At 45.8% G+C, this 14,411-nt stretch overlaps 2 protein-coding genes across 2 annotated transcripts; both read right to left on the bottom strand.

The window, feature by feature from the left end:
• Positions 1 to 1,877: 1,877 nt before the first annotated feature.
• On the bottom strand, positions 1,878 to 5,745 carry LOC120390452 (immunoglobulin kappa light chain-like). Its single transcript, XM_039513143.1, has 6 exons — positions 5,709 to 5,745; positions 5,112 to 5,441; positions 3,979 to 4,290; positions 3,261 to 3,371; positions 2,813 to 2,859; positions 1,878 to 2,112 (listed from the first exon to the last, which is right to left on the bottom strand). The coding sequence occupies exons 1-6, from the start codon at positions 5,743 to 5,745 to the stop codon at positions 2,017 to 2,019; spliced, it is 933 nt and encodes a 310-aa protein (XP_039369077.1). The 3' UTR covers positions 1,878 to 2,016.
• Positions 5,746 to 10,071: 4,326 nt separating this feature from the next.
• On the bottom strand, positions 10,072 to 14,373 carry LOC120390448 (immunoglobulin kappa light chain-like). Its single transcript, XM_039513135.1, has 6 exons — positions 14,079 to 14,373; positions 13,412 to 13,738; positions 12,280 to 12,591; positions 11,481 to 11,603; positions 11,033 to 11,079; positions 10,072 to 10,352 (listed from the first exon to the last, which is right to left on the bottom strand). Coding segments are annotated over exons 1-6 (906 nt in total). The 5' UTR covers positions 14,080 to 14,373; the 3' UTR covers positions 10,072 to 10,256.
• Positions 14,374 to 14,411: the final 38 nt, after the last annotated feature.

The raw sequence follows: 14,411 nt of genomic DNA, 5'->3' as shown, positions 1-14,411 counted from the left end.
TTTTGGTTTGGGTGAAAGGACGCATTTTGGTTTAATAATTTTGGGATGTTTCCTTTCTATTTTGACCATATAAAATTAAGATCATGTGAAACTAAAATTTTGTTCAACTATAATTAGCTTAAACGTCTAAGCAAGGCGTCATTGTGAACTCGAGAACCGGAATTTTTCATTTTGCAATTCTGAAACTTTTTTTCATGTAAAAAAAAAAGTCATCAAAACTGACCCTTTTCCCTTGGAAAAAAAAAATCTCCATTTCAACAAGTGGGCATTTTCTGACAACGAAATGTTTCTTCTCAAGATTCCTGACCAGCTCGAGTAATAACCCAAATGGGAAGTTGGCCAAGGAACCGGAGCCAGCTGCTCTCATCTTGCTGAAAGCATCCTCAGAGACTGCAAGTCACTGTTCATTCAAGCCCTCAGTTTGAAGGCTCAGTGGAAATCTGGGCCCTCCTGCAGCCCCGTTCAGTTCAGTACGTAGGGAAACATGAGTTCAGGTTCTGGCCCTTAGTCATTCCCTTGTTACTAGCACTCGGATTCACAGAAATGTCAGGCTGGAAGGGACCTTAAAAAGTCATCAAGTCCCAGACCAAGTAAACCTAGACCATCCTCGACAGGTGTTTGTCCAACTTGTTCTTAAAAACCTCCAGTGACGGGGATTCCACAACCTCCCTTGGAAGCCGGTTCTAGAGCTGAACTATCCTTAGAGTTAGAAAGATTTTCCTAATCTCTCCCGTAAATCTCCCTTGCTGCAGATTAAGCCCATTACTTTTTATCCTTCTTCCAGTGGCATGGAGAAGAGTTGATCACCGTCCTCTGTGAATCACTCCTTATCATACGTGTGTGTAACAAGTCGCATGTAACACATTTGTTGTGTCGTCCTTCAAAAGAAACACAGATGCAAAGTGGGATAGAAAGGACCGGATTCCGCTCTCAGAGACACCGGTGTAAATCCGGAGTAACTCCACTGACTGCAACAGAGCTCCTCCAGGTTTACACTGCTGCAAACCAGAGCAGAATCTGGCCTAAAGCATTTAAGGGGTCACCTTTCTTATTGCACAATAAGCTGAGCTAGATGCATTGACCAGGTAAAAGAGGCAACACAAACCTCACTAATTGCATTTCCATCACTTTTTAATGAGTGACAGAATGACAGCTTGAACAGCAGCAAGTTGTGATGCAAACAGGCAGCATGTGCAGGCTCGGGCACCAGGAGATCTCCAGTCGTTGATAACGTGTTGTTATCGTTAGATGGTGCAGAGGGGCTGGCACATGGGGGTCTGTGGATCTCGCCCAGGGGGAAAAGCAGCAGACTCTAGAGCAACCTTTCTCAACCTTCTGCATACCAGAGACCGGCTTGCTGCCTTCCTAAACTGTGTCAGGGAGATCTCAGGGACTGGCGCCGAACCATTGACCACTGGAATAGCAGCTCCAGCCCTGGCCTGGGGAGAGATTCTCACCCCTCTCAGCTCCTGCGTCCATCCTTCCCCTTCAGAATCCCATTGCACGTCCATGTAACGTTACAGCTGAGGGTCAGGGGAGCTGGGAGCTATGGCATATACAGGGGCTGCATGTCCCCTCTGCAGGCTCCTGCCATCTGGCCTCACTCTGTGCAGGGAAGCTGCAGCCGTTCAGCTGCATCCGGGTCCCTCTGCAGATGTGGGGAAGATGATGATTGTATTACCTTAGCACCCAGGAGCCTAAGTTATGGACCAGAGCCCCTCTGTGCTAGACGCTGCAGAAACACAGAACAAAGAGACAGTCCCTGCACCAAAGAGCTTCCAATCTAATACAAAGGGGATGTGTAAAGTCATCTACACCCTGATGCCTTTATATCCCAAAAGGAGATTTCCCACCTGATGAGGCTGGACCCTGTGGGGATCTTCTGACCTCTTTATTCTAAACAGGCAAGGGGAGAAAATAAAAAAGAAAGGAGACGGAGACAGACAGAGCCTTCTTCCAGATGCTACGTCTGACACACATCAGTTTCCACGTGTGGATTCCCCTGCACTAGACAGTTCAGGGTTTTACACGTTTCCCTCTGGCCGATCGCTGCATCGTGCGCCCGTTGCGATTCCGCGAATCAAAATCCAGATGAGCGTATAAGATTCCACCCTATTTGGCGACAAATAGTAAAATGAGCCCCCTCCTTGTAAAATGAAGGGATACAGGGTGAGACAGAACCGAACATCCAAGTGAGTTTAGCCTGATGAAAAATTCCCTCTCATCTCCGATTCTCCTGCTTTTCCTATAAACTGTGGGTGTTTTCAAAATGGAAACCAGCGCTGGATTCTGACTTTAAGAACTCACCTGCTGAAAATATTTGGCCAGATCCAAACTCCTTATAAATGGACAGTCTCCTATTAAGGTCAATAAGCTTTGGATCAAGCCCATGGCACCTTTCACTGGAAAATCTTCATGTGCCTTACAAATATAATTTATTACAGCTCTTTATCTTATAAGTGCCAAAAATGTTCCCAGCTGCACAAAAACCCTGTAAAGGGCACAGACAGAACCAATAAAACATCAAACTTCCCATTATCCACACGCAGTAAGTCTTGTTATCCACTCTTTACACATGGGGAAACTGAGTCACAGAGGAGTAAGTGACTTGTCCACTATCCCACAGTAAGTTAGTAGGAAAGCTCACAGTAGGACTACATCCTCCCTCCCTGCTACTCAACAGCTAGACCTCACTTTCACCTCCTCCCTCCAGATCAATCAGCTTAGGTGCCAAACACATGAAGTTGATGGATTAGAAATGCCTGAGACAGACAGATTGATTCAGACAGAGATAGTTTGCAAAGAGCCGTACCTGGTGCTCCTCGGAAGCTGCGGGTGCTGAGATCCTGGGCTTGAATCCTGGAACAAACAAAGACAACTGTAAAAGTTCCTCTTCCACAGTCACTCCCCCACCTGTAGTTCATTGACTAATGGTGCATCCGAGCTGTGGGTGCGCAGAGCACCACAGTGCAGGGCAAAGGGACAGAGGCTCATCAGAAAGGCTACTGCTCTTTGTGAGCTATAGACAAGGTGCCTGGGCCATGGGCAGTAGAAGCCTTTCTGCATCGCTCCCTTTGTCACGGAGAACAAAGCCGTTCTCCCGACACAGGAAAGTCAAGATACAGAAAACAAACATTCTGAGATCAGTGCTGGCAGCTGTGACATTTGCAGCGTGTTCATGTGTTGGACGGGACAGTTACAAGCAGGGGAGTGGGATTTCTCGCTGCGGGAGAGTGTCTGGGCTGGGCTGTGTTTCTTACCTAGTGTGGAAGGGCAGAGGGTCCAGATGAGGCTCAGAGACACCACCAGCAGCAGCAGCCCAGCTCCAGCCGCAAGGGGCACCATGTAATGTGAGCACTCACTGGTAGGGGCTGTGGAGGAAGCAAAAAAAACAGACAAATGTGCTTGACTTGAGCCAAGAGGGCTGTGATGCTACAACTTCCAGCTCTTCTCTCCTGACCCCATTTCACCCCAGGCCTTAACCCCCGAGGAGGGAGGCTACAGGAGCCTTCAGCACCTTTCACCCTCTGTGTTGCCTCTTTTCCCATAGGCGAATTCTATTCTCCTGTAATCAGAATCTTCCCTGCACCTCCTGCCATCTACAAAATCCTCCCTGTAGGTCTCTCCTCTCCTCATCGTCTCTCCATCACTCTGCATATTTCACTGGAAAATCTCTCTCTTCTCAAATGCCTCTCAATTCCCCTTTACTCCTGGTATTTATTATTATTTAGCTCTTTACAGGGATTCATACGTACAATCTGGGTGAAAGCTGCAGCAGGGATCAGAGCTACATTGTCTTGTGGTCCCTGTCATGTTTCAAGTTTTCTTTCCCAAAACTCCCTAGAGAAGTTTTAATTAAGACATAGAATATTCCAGCTTCCTGTGATGGAAAGTTATGTTTAAACAGCTCTGATTGTGGCCACTTCACCCCTATTTCACAGCTGAGTCTCCCTTGGTTTCAAATATCATATCTCTCACCTGCAGGATACCTGGTACTTTTCTTCACACTGCTGCCAGAAGAGTTGAATTTGACTTCACAGGTGAAATTCTTCCCACTGGTCCAGGTGTCCATGGGGACGCTGATGTGATTTATGAGCGTTAAAGATCCATCCTTTGCTTTCAATGAGCGCATCAGCCCCTGTTCCTGCAGCTCCCCAGAAACACTCCAGGAAACGTGGACTGGGCCGGACACTCCATGGATCACACAGGCCAGATTCGCTGTCCCAGTGACTTGACTGCCATGTGGAAATGGGACCAGAAGCATCACCCAGCTGCTGCTGGTATAACTGTCTGAGCAGAAGGAGGTGTGATATTTCAGTGTGATCATCAAATGAGCTGCAGCCTGATTAAAGGTATTAATCTTTCACTCAGAGAGACAAGGTGGGTAAGGTAAATTCTTTCATTGGACCAACTTCTGTTGGTGAAAGACACAAACTTTCAAGCTGCCACAGAGCTCTTCTTCAGGTCTGAGAAACGTATTCAGAGTGTCATTTCCCAGATCTGGGGAAGAGCTCTGTGTCAGCTCGAAAGCTTGTCTCTCTCACCAACAGAAGTTGGTCCAATAAAAGATATTACCTCACCCACCTTGTCTCTCTAACATCCTGGGACCAACACAGCTAAAACAACACTGCATATCTGTCACTAAGACACTAATTCAAAGGAACAAATGTATTGAAGAAGGAAATATTACATCACCACACAACCACTAACTAGGACATAGCGCAAACGTAGCTGCACTACTGACAAGGAAAATTGCGTACAATTTTATAAATTTTGTAAGCTTTTAATTAACTCAAAATATTATTTCATGCAAACATAACTCTTAGGTTAGAAATATTCCCTACCTGGATGCCCTGAACAGTCACAGAGAAACTTCAATAGTTTATTTTTGGCACTTTCAATTTTTACACATATATTTTATAACAATAAATGTTGTTATATTCCTCCTATACCCATAGCATTTAATGTTTAGCTGATCTGTTTGGCTTAAAGCATGCTTTCCTTTGAACCATTCATCAGTGGCTATGGTATCTTGTTATATTTTAATGGGAACATGAAATATGCTTTGTCAATCAATCATTAGTCTCCTTAAAGAAGCTATGGTTCCTTACCTCCAACAATGAGTGTGGTTCCATTTCCAAAAATCAGGTAGCTGCTGTATTCAAATGCACAGTAGTAAATGCCAGAGTCAGTCTTTTGGACGTTGCTGATTTCCAGGGTCGAGCTGTGTGTCTCGTGCTTGCAAGTAAATTTACTTACATTTTGATCATCCAAACAGCTCTTAATGCAGGTGGGTTTCTCACCTTCTCTTCTCAAATACCAAAACATGCTACTGCCTCCTTCCAAGTTTTCTGTGGAAGAACAGTGGATCTTTGCGGTGTCACTAACTTCAACAAACTGGATCCGCTGAGTCTGGTGCAGAAATAACTGCACTCCTAGCACTGGAGAAATAAAATATTGTTATAGTCAGTGTCCATCAGGTCTCCAGCTGCCCCAGATGGACTGGATAGCTCAGCAATAGAAATTACTTAATCTGATAATATTTATCCTCTGCATCCCAAATACTTAAAGCTGCTATAACTTCATACAAGTCAATGGAAATCCAATTAATATCCAGCAAAAGTTTCAAAACATATCATAGATACAGTATTCAATATTAGTGTCCTACTGAAGAGGCTTAATTCCAGAGCTTAATGCAGAAGTTTTACCTAAGGAAGATAAAAGCAGATACTCGGCAAAGATCATTTTCATAAAAATATTAGGACAAAATCCTGACTCACTAGACCAAGGACTGATGCCCAGTGCACTGCTGCAGTGACTGGGTACAGTGTCTGGGTCATTTCCAGTGAGGAACGCCTCCCAGGAGGATGTGCTGTGGTGATAGATGCTAGATGGGTGGGGTAAAGAGTCTACGGAGGGTGCAGCATTTCTTGTAGATTTTCTCTGTATTCCAGTGTCACAGGGGTGTATATAATGATTCAGAATAATTAAACATCCAGAATTTGGATGATGTAAATAAACAAATCCACATGAGTTCAGAGCATAAGTCCCATTGACTGTCAAAGGAAACTGCTCCTAAACCACTTAGGTCCTTTGACAACCCCAAGCTAAATCTCTCCCCAGCTTTCCATGTTTGGTTTATTGTGGCACAGTTCTTGGTGGCACAACGTAGACATGTAATGATTGTTTGTTGTCTTGTCTTGGAGGACTGTTAACTGCACTTTAGATCATCACACTGAAAGCTCTGGCATGTGTGAGAAAAAAGACAACGTAAGACACGATTTTCAAAATAGCGTAAGTCCCATTTTCAAAAGTGACTTTGGGACAGATTTTCAAAGATATTTAGGTGCCTATAAATGCAGAGAGGTGCCTAGTGGGATTTTCAAACACGGCTCAGAGGGTTGGGTGCCTCACTCCTACTGAAGTCAATGGAACTTAAGCACCACCCCTTGAATCTAACAAAAAACTGGTTAAAATTAACTGAACGGGGCTGGTTAAAAAACTGCATCTGGAACTGCATCTGGCTGCTCAAAGCAGGGAGAGAGAAGTAAAGTGCATCTGTCAATGTCCCTTCTGAAACAGCTGACAGTAGAGGGCAACGTGGGCTAGTGATTAGAGCAATTGGCTTAAAAAAGAACAGAATCCCCAGGTTCCTTGGCCACGTCTCCTTAACCTGCACCCCACTTGTGAGGCTGCTCTGACTGGCTGCAGCTTCCCTGGATCGATCTGTCAGAAACCCCCTCCCGGCAGCTCTCTAATGCTGGGGACCAGCGTCCTTCCTCCTTCCCTTTCCCTCCCCTGCCTTCCTCCCTCCCATGGCCAAGGAGCGACCTGGGCTAAATCCCGCAGTCCCTGACTGAGGCAATGTTAAGTGGAAGCAGGAGTTTAAAGGTCGGCTTGAGTGGCCAAGATTCTGCCTGATTTCTAGCCCAAGGGCATTACTCACAATGACACGGCTTCCCCTTTGCAGCAACGTAAGGAGGAGTTTAGAGGAGCATAAATTACACTCACACCCACTTCCAGGCCCCTGGGTGCTACCATGGTGGAAAGGGGCTTAGTGCTAATGAGAATCTGGTCCCCAGGGTCGCTGTTAAGGGGCTGAATGTTTTGTGTGGTTTTACAGATAAGACCATAGAAATCATAATGCTATTCAAGCACAATGTCTGCCCAGCCCAGTTCCTGTCAGGGCCTGTTAAAACCCTCCCAGTAACACTGATTGACAGTGGTACAAAGCCCTATTTACTGCTCTAGGGATCCCAGTGAAAATGCTTTACAACGTGCAGTGCTTTAAGGAGTGAAAGGTAGGTGCTGATCCTAACAGCAGCTGAGCACCCACCACTCCCCTTGACTTAAATCAGTGTTGCAGTTGCCCAGCATGTCACAGGAAGTGCCTCAGCACCATGCAGGATTGGGCCCTTACAGTGTATATCGAAATCTCTTTATAGCCTGTGGGTGTGGGGCGGGGCAGCTGTCTGACAGCCCCACAGCAGCACTGCGCAGTGGCTTAGGGCAGGAAGTGAAAAGGTGCAGTGTAGCCAACTGCAGCTACAGGAGCAATTTTACACTCGTGTAATTACCAGGGTTGGGGAGAAAATGGATTTTCCATCCCACACAAATTTTCAAGATACGGAAACATTTTCCTGTGTCAAACTGGTACAAAAAGTAAAAATCTTAAAAATTTTCTTCAATCAAAGATCATTTTCGGTTTGTGTGAAAAGCAGCGTTTTGTTTTAAGAATTTTGAAATGTTTCCTTCCAATTTTGAACATATAAATTTTAGACCATGAAATATTTAAAAAAAATTCTACTATAATGTATATTTCTAAGCAAGACGTCTTTTTGAACTGGACAACCAGAAAGTTTCATATTGAAATTCTGCAACTTTTTTATCAAGTAAAAAAAATTCATCAAAACCGACTCTTTTCCGATGGAAAACAAATCTTCATTTCAACAAATGAGCATTTTCTGACAACGAAATGTTTCTTCTGAAGACTCCTGACCAGATCTTGTAATTACCCACAGGGGAAGTTGACCAAGGAACCAGAGCCAGCAGCTCTCATCTTGCTGAAAGCATCCTCAGTGACTGCAAGTCACCATTCCTTCCAGCCCTCAGTTTGAAGTCACAATGGAAATCTGGGCCCTCCTGCAGCCCCGCTGGGTTCAGTACTCAAGGTAACATGAGATCACATTCAGGCCCTTAGTCATTCATTTTTTACTGGCGCTCAGAGAATCATAGACATGTCAGACTGGAAGGAACCTTGAAAAGTCATCCAGGCCCTGCCTCAGCACAGGGGTCTAGACAAGTAAACCTGGACCATCCTTGACACACGTTTGTCTAACTTCCTCTTAAAAACCTCCACTGATGGAGATTCCACAACCTCCCTTGGACGTCTGTTCCAGAGCTGAACTCTCCTTACAGTTAGAAAAAACTTTGTAACATCTCACCTAAATCTCCCTTGCTGCAGATTAAGCCCATTACTTCTCCAGACTTAAGTGGACAGCTCTTACCATAGCTGAAGGTGTGTGTGCGTAACAAGCTCTGTGTAACACATTTGTTGTATCATCCATCAAGAGAAGCACAGATGCTAAGTGAGATAGACAGGGCTGGCTTCTGCTCTCAGAGACTCCAGAGTAAATCCAGAGTAACTCCACTGACTGCAAGAGAGCTCCTCCAGATTTACACTGCTGTAAACCAGAGCAGAATCTGGCCCAAGGAATTTAAGACGTCACCTTATTTATTACACAATAAGCTGAGCTTGATGCATTGAACAGATAAAAAAGGCAAGACACACAAACATCAATACTGGGTCTTTTTAATGAGTGACAGTTCGAACGACAGCTCGAACAACAAGAAGTTGTGATGTAAACAGGCAGCGTGTGCAGGCTCAGGCACCAGGAGAGCTGCAGCCATTGGCAATGTGTTGTTATTGTTAGATGGTGCAGAGGGGCTGGCACATGGGGCTCTGTGAATCTCACCCATAGGGGAAAGCAGCAGCCTGCAGAGGTAGCACTGGAGTAGCAGCTCCGCACTGGCCTGGGGAGAGATTCTTATCTCTCCCAGCTCCTCCTGCATCCATCCTTCCCCTTCACAATCCCATTGCACGTCCATGTAACGTTACTGCAAAGGGAGAATGAGCCTGCTGAGCATCAGGGGAGCTGTGGCATATATTGGGGCTGCACGTCCCCTCTGCAGGCTCCTGCCATCCGGCCTCACTGTGTGCAGGGAAGCTGCAGCCATTCAGCTGTGTCCAGGTCCCTCTGCAGATGGGAGGATGATGATGACAATTATTGTGTTACCATAGCACCCATTGTGCTAGGTGCTGCACAAACACAGAACAAAGAGACAGTCCCTGCCCCAAAGAGCTTCCAATCTAGTACACACGTGATGTGTAAAGTCATCTACACCATGATACCTTTATATCTGTAGCAGGGTGGACCCTGCTCCGGCCTCTGAGGGCTTTGAAATGCAGCCTGGCAGGGCTTGAGAGCTGCAGCCCGGAGGCTGCACTGATGGGGAGGGGCTGGGCTGGGCCTGGGGCCCAAACCAAAGCCCTGGGGATTATAAGAGGCAGGAAAGCCAGAGAGTCTCTCTCTCTCCTCTCTCTCTCAGAGAGATGAGAGCCTGGGCCTAGCTAGGCTGAGGCCAGTACTGGAAGGGGGGGAGGCTGGCTGAGGAGAGGCTGCTGCTGGCAGCCTGGGCAGCAGCCCTGCTGCCAGGCTGCTAGCTTTGGGGGGGGGGGCGGTGGGGGCAGGCCAGGCAGGGTAGGACAGGGCAGGCAGGTCAAAACCCCTTGCCTCCTTGCCTGTGATGAGATACTGCAGTCTGCCCCAGGGGTCAGGGGGAGACCATGACTGTCAGTAGCCACTACTGCTAGGGCAACAGGGGCACGGGGTTGCCCTGGGAGGGAGGAGGAGGAGAGGGAGAGGGGCATAGTCCAGGGGGGCGGGGGGGCCAGAAAACAGGGGAGTCACAGGCCTGCCGGGCCCAGGGCTGGACCGAGGGGGAGGGGGGGACCGACCAGCAGGAGGCGCGGCAGGGGTGAGTACCGCCCGTTTACAATATCCCAAAAGGAGATTTCCCACCTCATGAGGCTGGACTCAGTGGGGATCTTCTGACCTTTTTATTCTAAACAGAGAAGTGGAGAAAATAAAAAAAAAGGAGACGGAGACAGACAGCGCCTTCTTCCAGCTGCTACGTCTGATCAGCAGAGAACCAGCCATCAGTTCCCATGTGTGGATTCCCCTGCACTAGACAGTTCAGGGTTTTAGATGTTTTCCTCTGGCCGATCGCTGCATCGTGTGCTTGTTGCGATTCCGCGAATCAAAATCCAGATGAGCGTATAAGATTCCACCCTGTTTGGCAACAATTAGTAAAATTGAAGGGACAAGCTGAGACAGAACTGAACGTCCATATGAGTTTAGCCTGATGAAAAATTCCCTCTCATCTCCGATTCTCCTGCTTATCTTACAAACGGTGCGTGTTATCAGAATGGAAACCAGCGCTGGATTCTCAATTTAAGAACTCAGCTACTGACAACATTTTGCCAGATCTAAACCCCATATAAATGGACAGTCTCCTATTGAGGTCACTGAGCTTTGGATCAAGGCCACAGCATCTGTCACTGGAAAATCTTCATGTGCTTTACAAATATAATTTGTTACAGCTCTTTATCTTATAAGTGCCAGAAATGTTCCCAGCGCCACACAAAAACCCTGTAAAGGGTACAATCAGAACCAATAAAACATCAAACTTCTCATCATCCTTGCGCAGTAAGTCTAGTTAGCCACTTTTTATACATGGGGAAACAGAGTCTCAGAGAACTAAGTGACTTGCCCACTATCCCACGGTAAATTGGTACCAGAGTTAGCAGTAAGGCTCTTTGCTCCCTTTCAGCTGCTCCAACAGCTAGATCTCACTTTCACCTTCTACTTCCAGAATAACCAGTTTAATTACTAAATATATGAAGCTGATGAATTAGAAATGCCTGAGAGACACATTGATTTAGACAGAGATAGTTTGCAAAGAGCCGTACCTGGTGCTCCTCTGAGGCTGGGGGTGCTGAGATCCTGGGCTTGAATCCTGGAACAAACAAAGACAACAGTAAAAGTTCCTCCTCAACAGTCACTCCCCGACCTGTAGTTCACTGAGTAATGGTGCATCCGAGCTGTGGGTGCGCAGGGCACCACCCTGCATGGCCCATGCAGAGAGGCTCATCAGAAAGGCTACTGCTCTTCGTGAGCTATAGACAAGGTGCCTGGGCCATGGGCAGTAGAAGCCTTTCTGCATCGCTCCCTTTGTCACGGAGAACAAAGCCGTTCTCCCGACACAGGAAAGTCAAGCTACAGAAAACAAACATTCTGAGATCAGTGCTGGCAGTTGTGACATTTGCAGCGTGTTCATGTGATTGATGGGACAGTTACAAGCAGGGGAGTAGGATTTCTCTCTGCGGGAGAGTGTCTGGGCTGGGCTGTGTTTCTTACCTAGTGTGGAAGGGCAGAGGGTCCAGATGAGGCTCAGAGACACCACCAGCAGCAGCAGACCAGCTCCAGCCGCAAGGGGCACGATGTAATGTGAGCACTCGCTGGCAGGGGCTGTGGAGGAAGCTAAAAATAGAGAAGTGGCTGACTCGAGTAAAGTGGGTCGTGATGCCACCACATCCAGCTCTTCCCTCCTGATCCCCATTTCACCCCAGGCCTTAACCCCCGAGGAGGGAGGCTACAGGAGCCTTCAGCACCTTTCACCCTCTGTGTTGCCTCTTTTCCCATAGGCGAATTCTATTCTCCTGTAATCAGAATCTTCCCTGCACCTCCTGCCATCTACAAAATCCTCCCTGTAGGTCTCTCCTCACCTCATCTCTCCATCACTTTGTGTCTCTCACTGGAAAATATCTCTCATCTCAAATGCCTCTCAATTCCCCTTTACTCCTGGTATTTATTATTACTTAGCTCTTTACAGGGATTCATATGTACAGTCTGGGTGAAAGCTGCAGCAGAGATCAGAGCTACATTGTCTTGTGATCCCTGTATATCTCACATGACATTTCCCCAAATTCTCTAAAGAAATTTTAACTAAGACATAGAATATTCCAGCTTTCTGTGATGGAAAGTTATGTTTAAGCAGCTCTGATTGTGGCCACTTCACCCCCATTTCACATCTGAGTCTTCCTTAACATCAACAAAGAATCCTGTGGCACCTTATAGACTAACAGACGTTTTGCAGCATGAGCTTTCGTGGGTGAATACCCACTTCTTCCTTAACATCAAATATCATATCACTCACCTGCAGGACACCTGGTACTTTTCTTCACACTGCTGCCAGAAGAGTTGAATTTGACTTCACAGGTGAAATTCTTCCCACTGGTCCAGGTGTCCATGGGGACGCTGATGTGATTTATGAGCGTTAAAGATCCATCCTTTGCTTTCAATGAGCGCGTCAGCCCCTGTTCCTGCAGCTCCCCAGAAACACTCCAGGAAACATGGACTGGGCTGGACACTCCATGGATCACACAGGCCAGATTCGCTGTCTCAGTGACTTGACTGTCATGTGGAAATGGGACCAGAAGCATCACCCAGCTGCTGATGGTATAACTGTCTGAGCAGAAGGAGGTGTGATATTTCAGTGTGATCATCAAATGAGCTGCAGTCTGATTAAAGATGTTAGTCTTTCACTCAGTGAGACAAGGTGGGTGAGGTAAAATCTTTTCTGGGACCAACTTCTGTTGGTGAAGGACACAAACTTTCAAGCTGCCACAGAGCTCTTCTTCAGGTCTGGGAAATGTATTCAGAGTGTCATTTCCCAGATCTGGGGAAGAGCTCTGTGTCAGCTCGAAAGCTGGTCTCTCTCATCAACAGAAGTTGGTCCAATAAAAGATATTACCTCACCCACCTTGTCTCTCTAATATCCTGGGACCAACCCGGCTAAAACAACACTGCATATCTGTCACTAAGACACTAATTCAAAGGAACAAATGTATTGAAGAAGGAAATATTAAATTACTACACCAACACTAACTAAGACATAGCGCAATACGTAGCTGCACTACTTACGAGGAAAATTGCGTACAATTTTATAAATTTTGTAAGCTTTTAATTAACTAAAAAATATTATTTCACGCAAACATAACTCTTAGGTTAGAAATATTCCCTATCTGGGTGCCTGGAACAGTCAAAGAGAAACTTCAATAGTTTATTTTTGGCACTTTCAATTTTTACACACATATTTTATAACAATAAATGTTATTTTTCTTCTATACCCATAGCATTTAATGTTTAGCTGGTCTGTTTGGCTTAAAGCAAGCTTTCCTTTGCACCATTCATCAGTAGCTATGGTATCTTGTTATATTTTATTGGGAACTTTAAATATGCTTTGCCAATCAGTTATTAGTCTCCTTAAAGAAGCTATGGTTCCTTACCTCCAACAATCAGTGCGGATCCATTCCCGAAAAGCAGGTAGCTGCTGTCTATATATGCACAATAGTAAATGCCAGAGTCAGTCTTTTGGATATTGCTGATTTCCAGTGTCGAGCTGTGTGTCTTGTGTTTGCAAGTAAATTTACTTACATTTTTATCATCCAAACAGCGTTTAATGCAGGTGGGTTTCTCACCTTCTCTTCTCAAATACCAAAACATTCTACTTCCTTCCAGTTTTTCTTTGGCAGAACAGTGGATCTTTGCAGTGTCACTAACTTCAACAAACTGGATCCGCTGAGTCTGGTACAGAAATAACTGCACTCCTAGCACTGGAGAAATAAAATATTGTTATAGTCAGTGTCCGTCAGGTCTCCAACTGCCCCAGATGGACTGGATAGCTCAGCAATAGAAATTACTTAATCTGATATTTGTTCTCTGCATCCAAAATGCTAAAAAAGTTGCTCTCACTTTGTACAAGTGATCGGAAATGCAATTAATAGCCAGCAAAAGTTTCCAAACATATCATAGATATTTAACACTGGTGTCCTACGGAAGAGGCCGTTTTCCCACTTCCAAAGTTTAATGCAGAAGTTTTACCTAAAGAAGATAAAACCAGATACTCAGCAAAGATCATTTTCATAAAAATATTAGGACAAAATCCTGACTCACTAGACCAAGGGCTGATGCCTAGTGCACTGCTTCAGTGAATGGGTACAGTGTCTCGGTCATTTCCAGTGAGGAACGCCTCCCAGGAGGATGTGCTGTGGTGATAGACACTAGATGGGTGGGGTAAAGAATCTACAGGGGGTGCAGCATTTCTTGTAGAATTTCTCTGCATTTCAATGGCACAGGGGTACTCTAATGATTTAGAAAAAAATTAAATATCCAGATGTGCTCCAAAGTGATGTTGATTTGTTTATATACAAGTCCCATTAGAATCATAGAATATCACAGTTGGAAGGGACCTCAGGAGGCCATCCAGTCCAACCCCCTGCTCAAAGC

Source organism: Mauremys reevesii, linkage group 24, assembly GCF_016161935.1.
Source record: "Mauremys reevesii isolate NIE-2019 linkage group 24, ASM1616193v1, whole genome shotgun sequence".
NCBI lineage: Eukaryota > Metazoa > Chordata > Testudines > Geoemydidae > Mauremys > Mauremys reevesii.
This window is presented reverse-complemented; position numbering and strand designations above follow the sequence as displayed.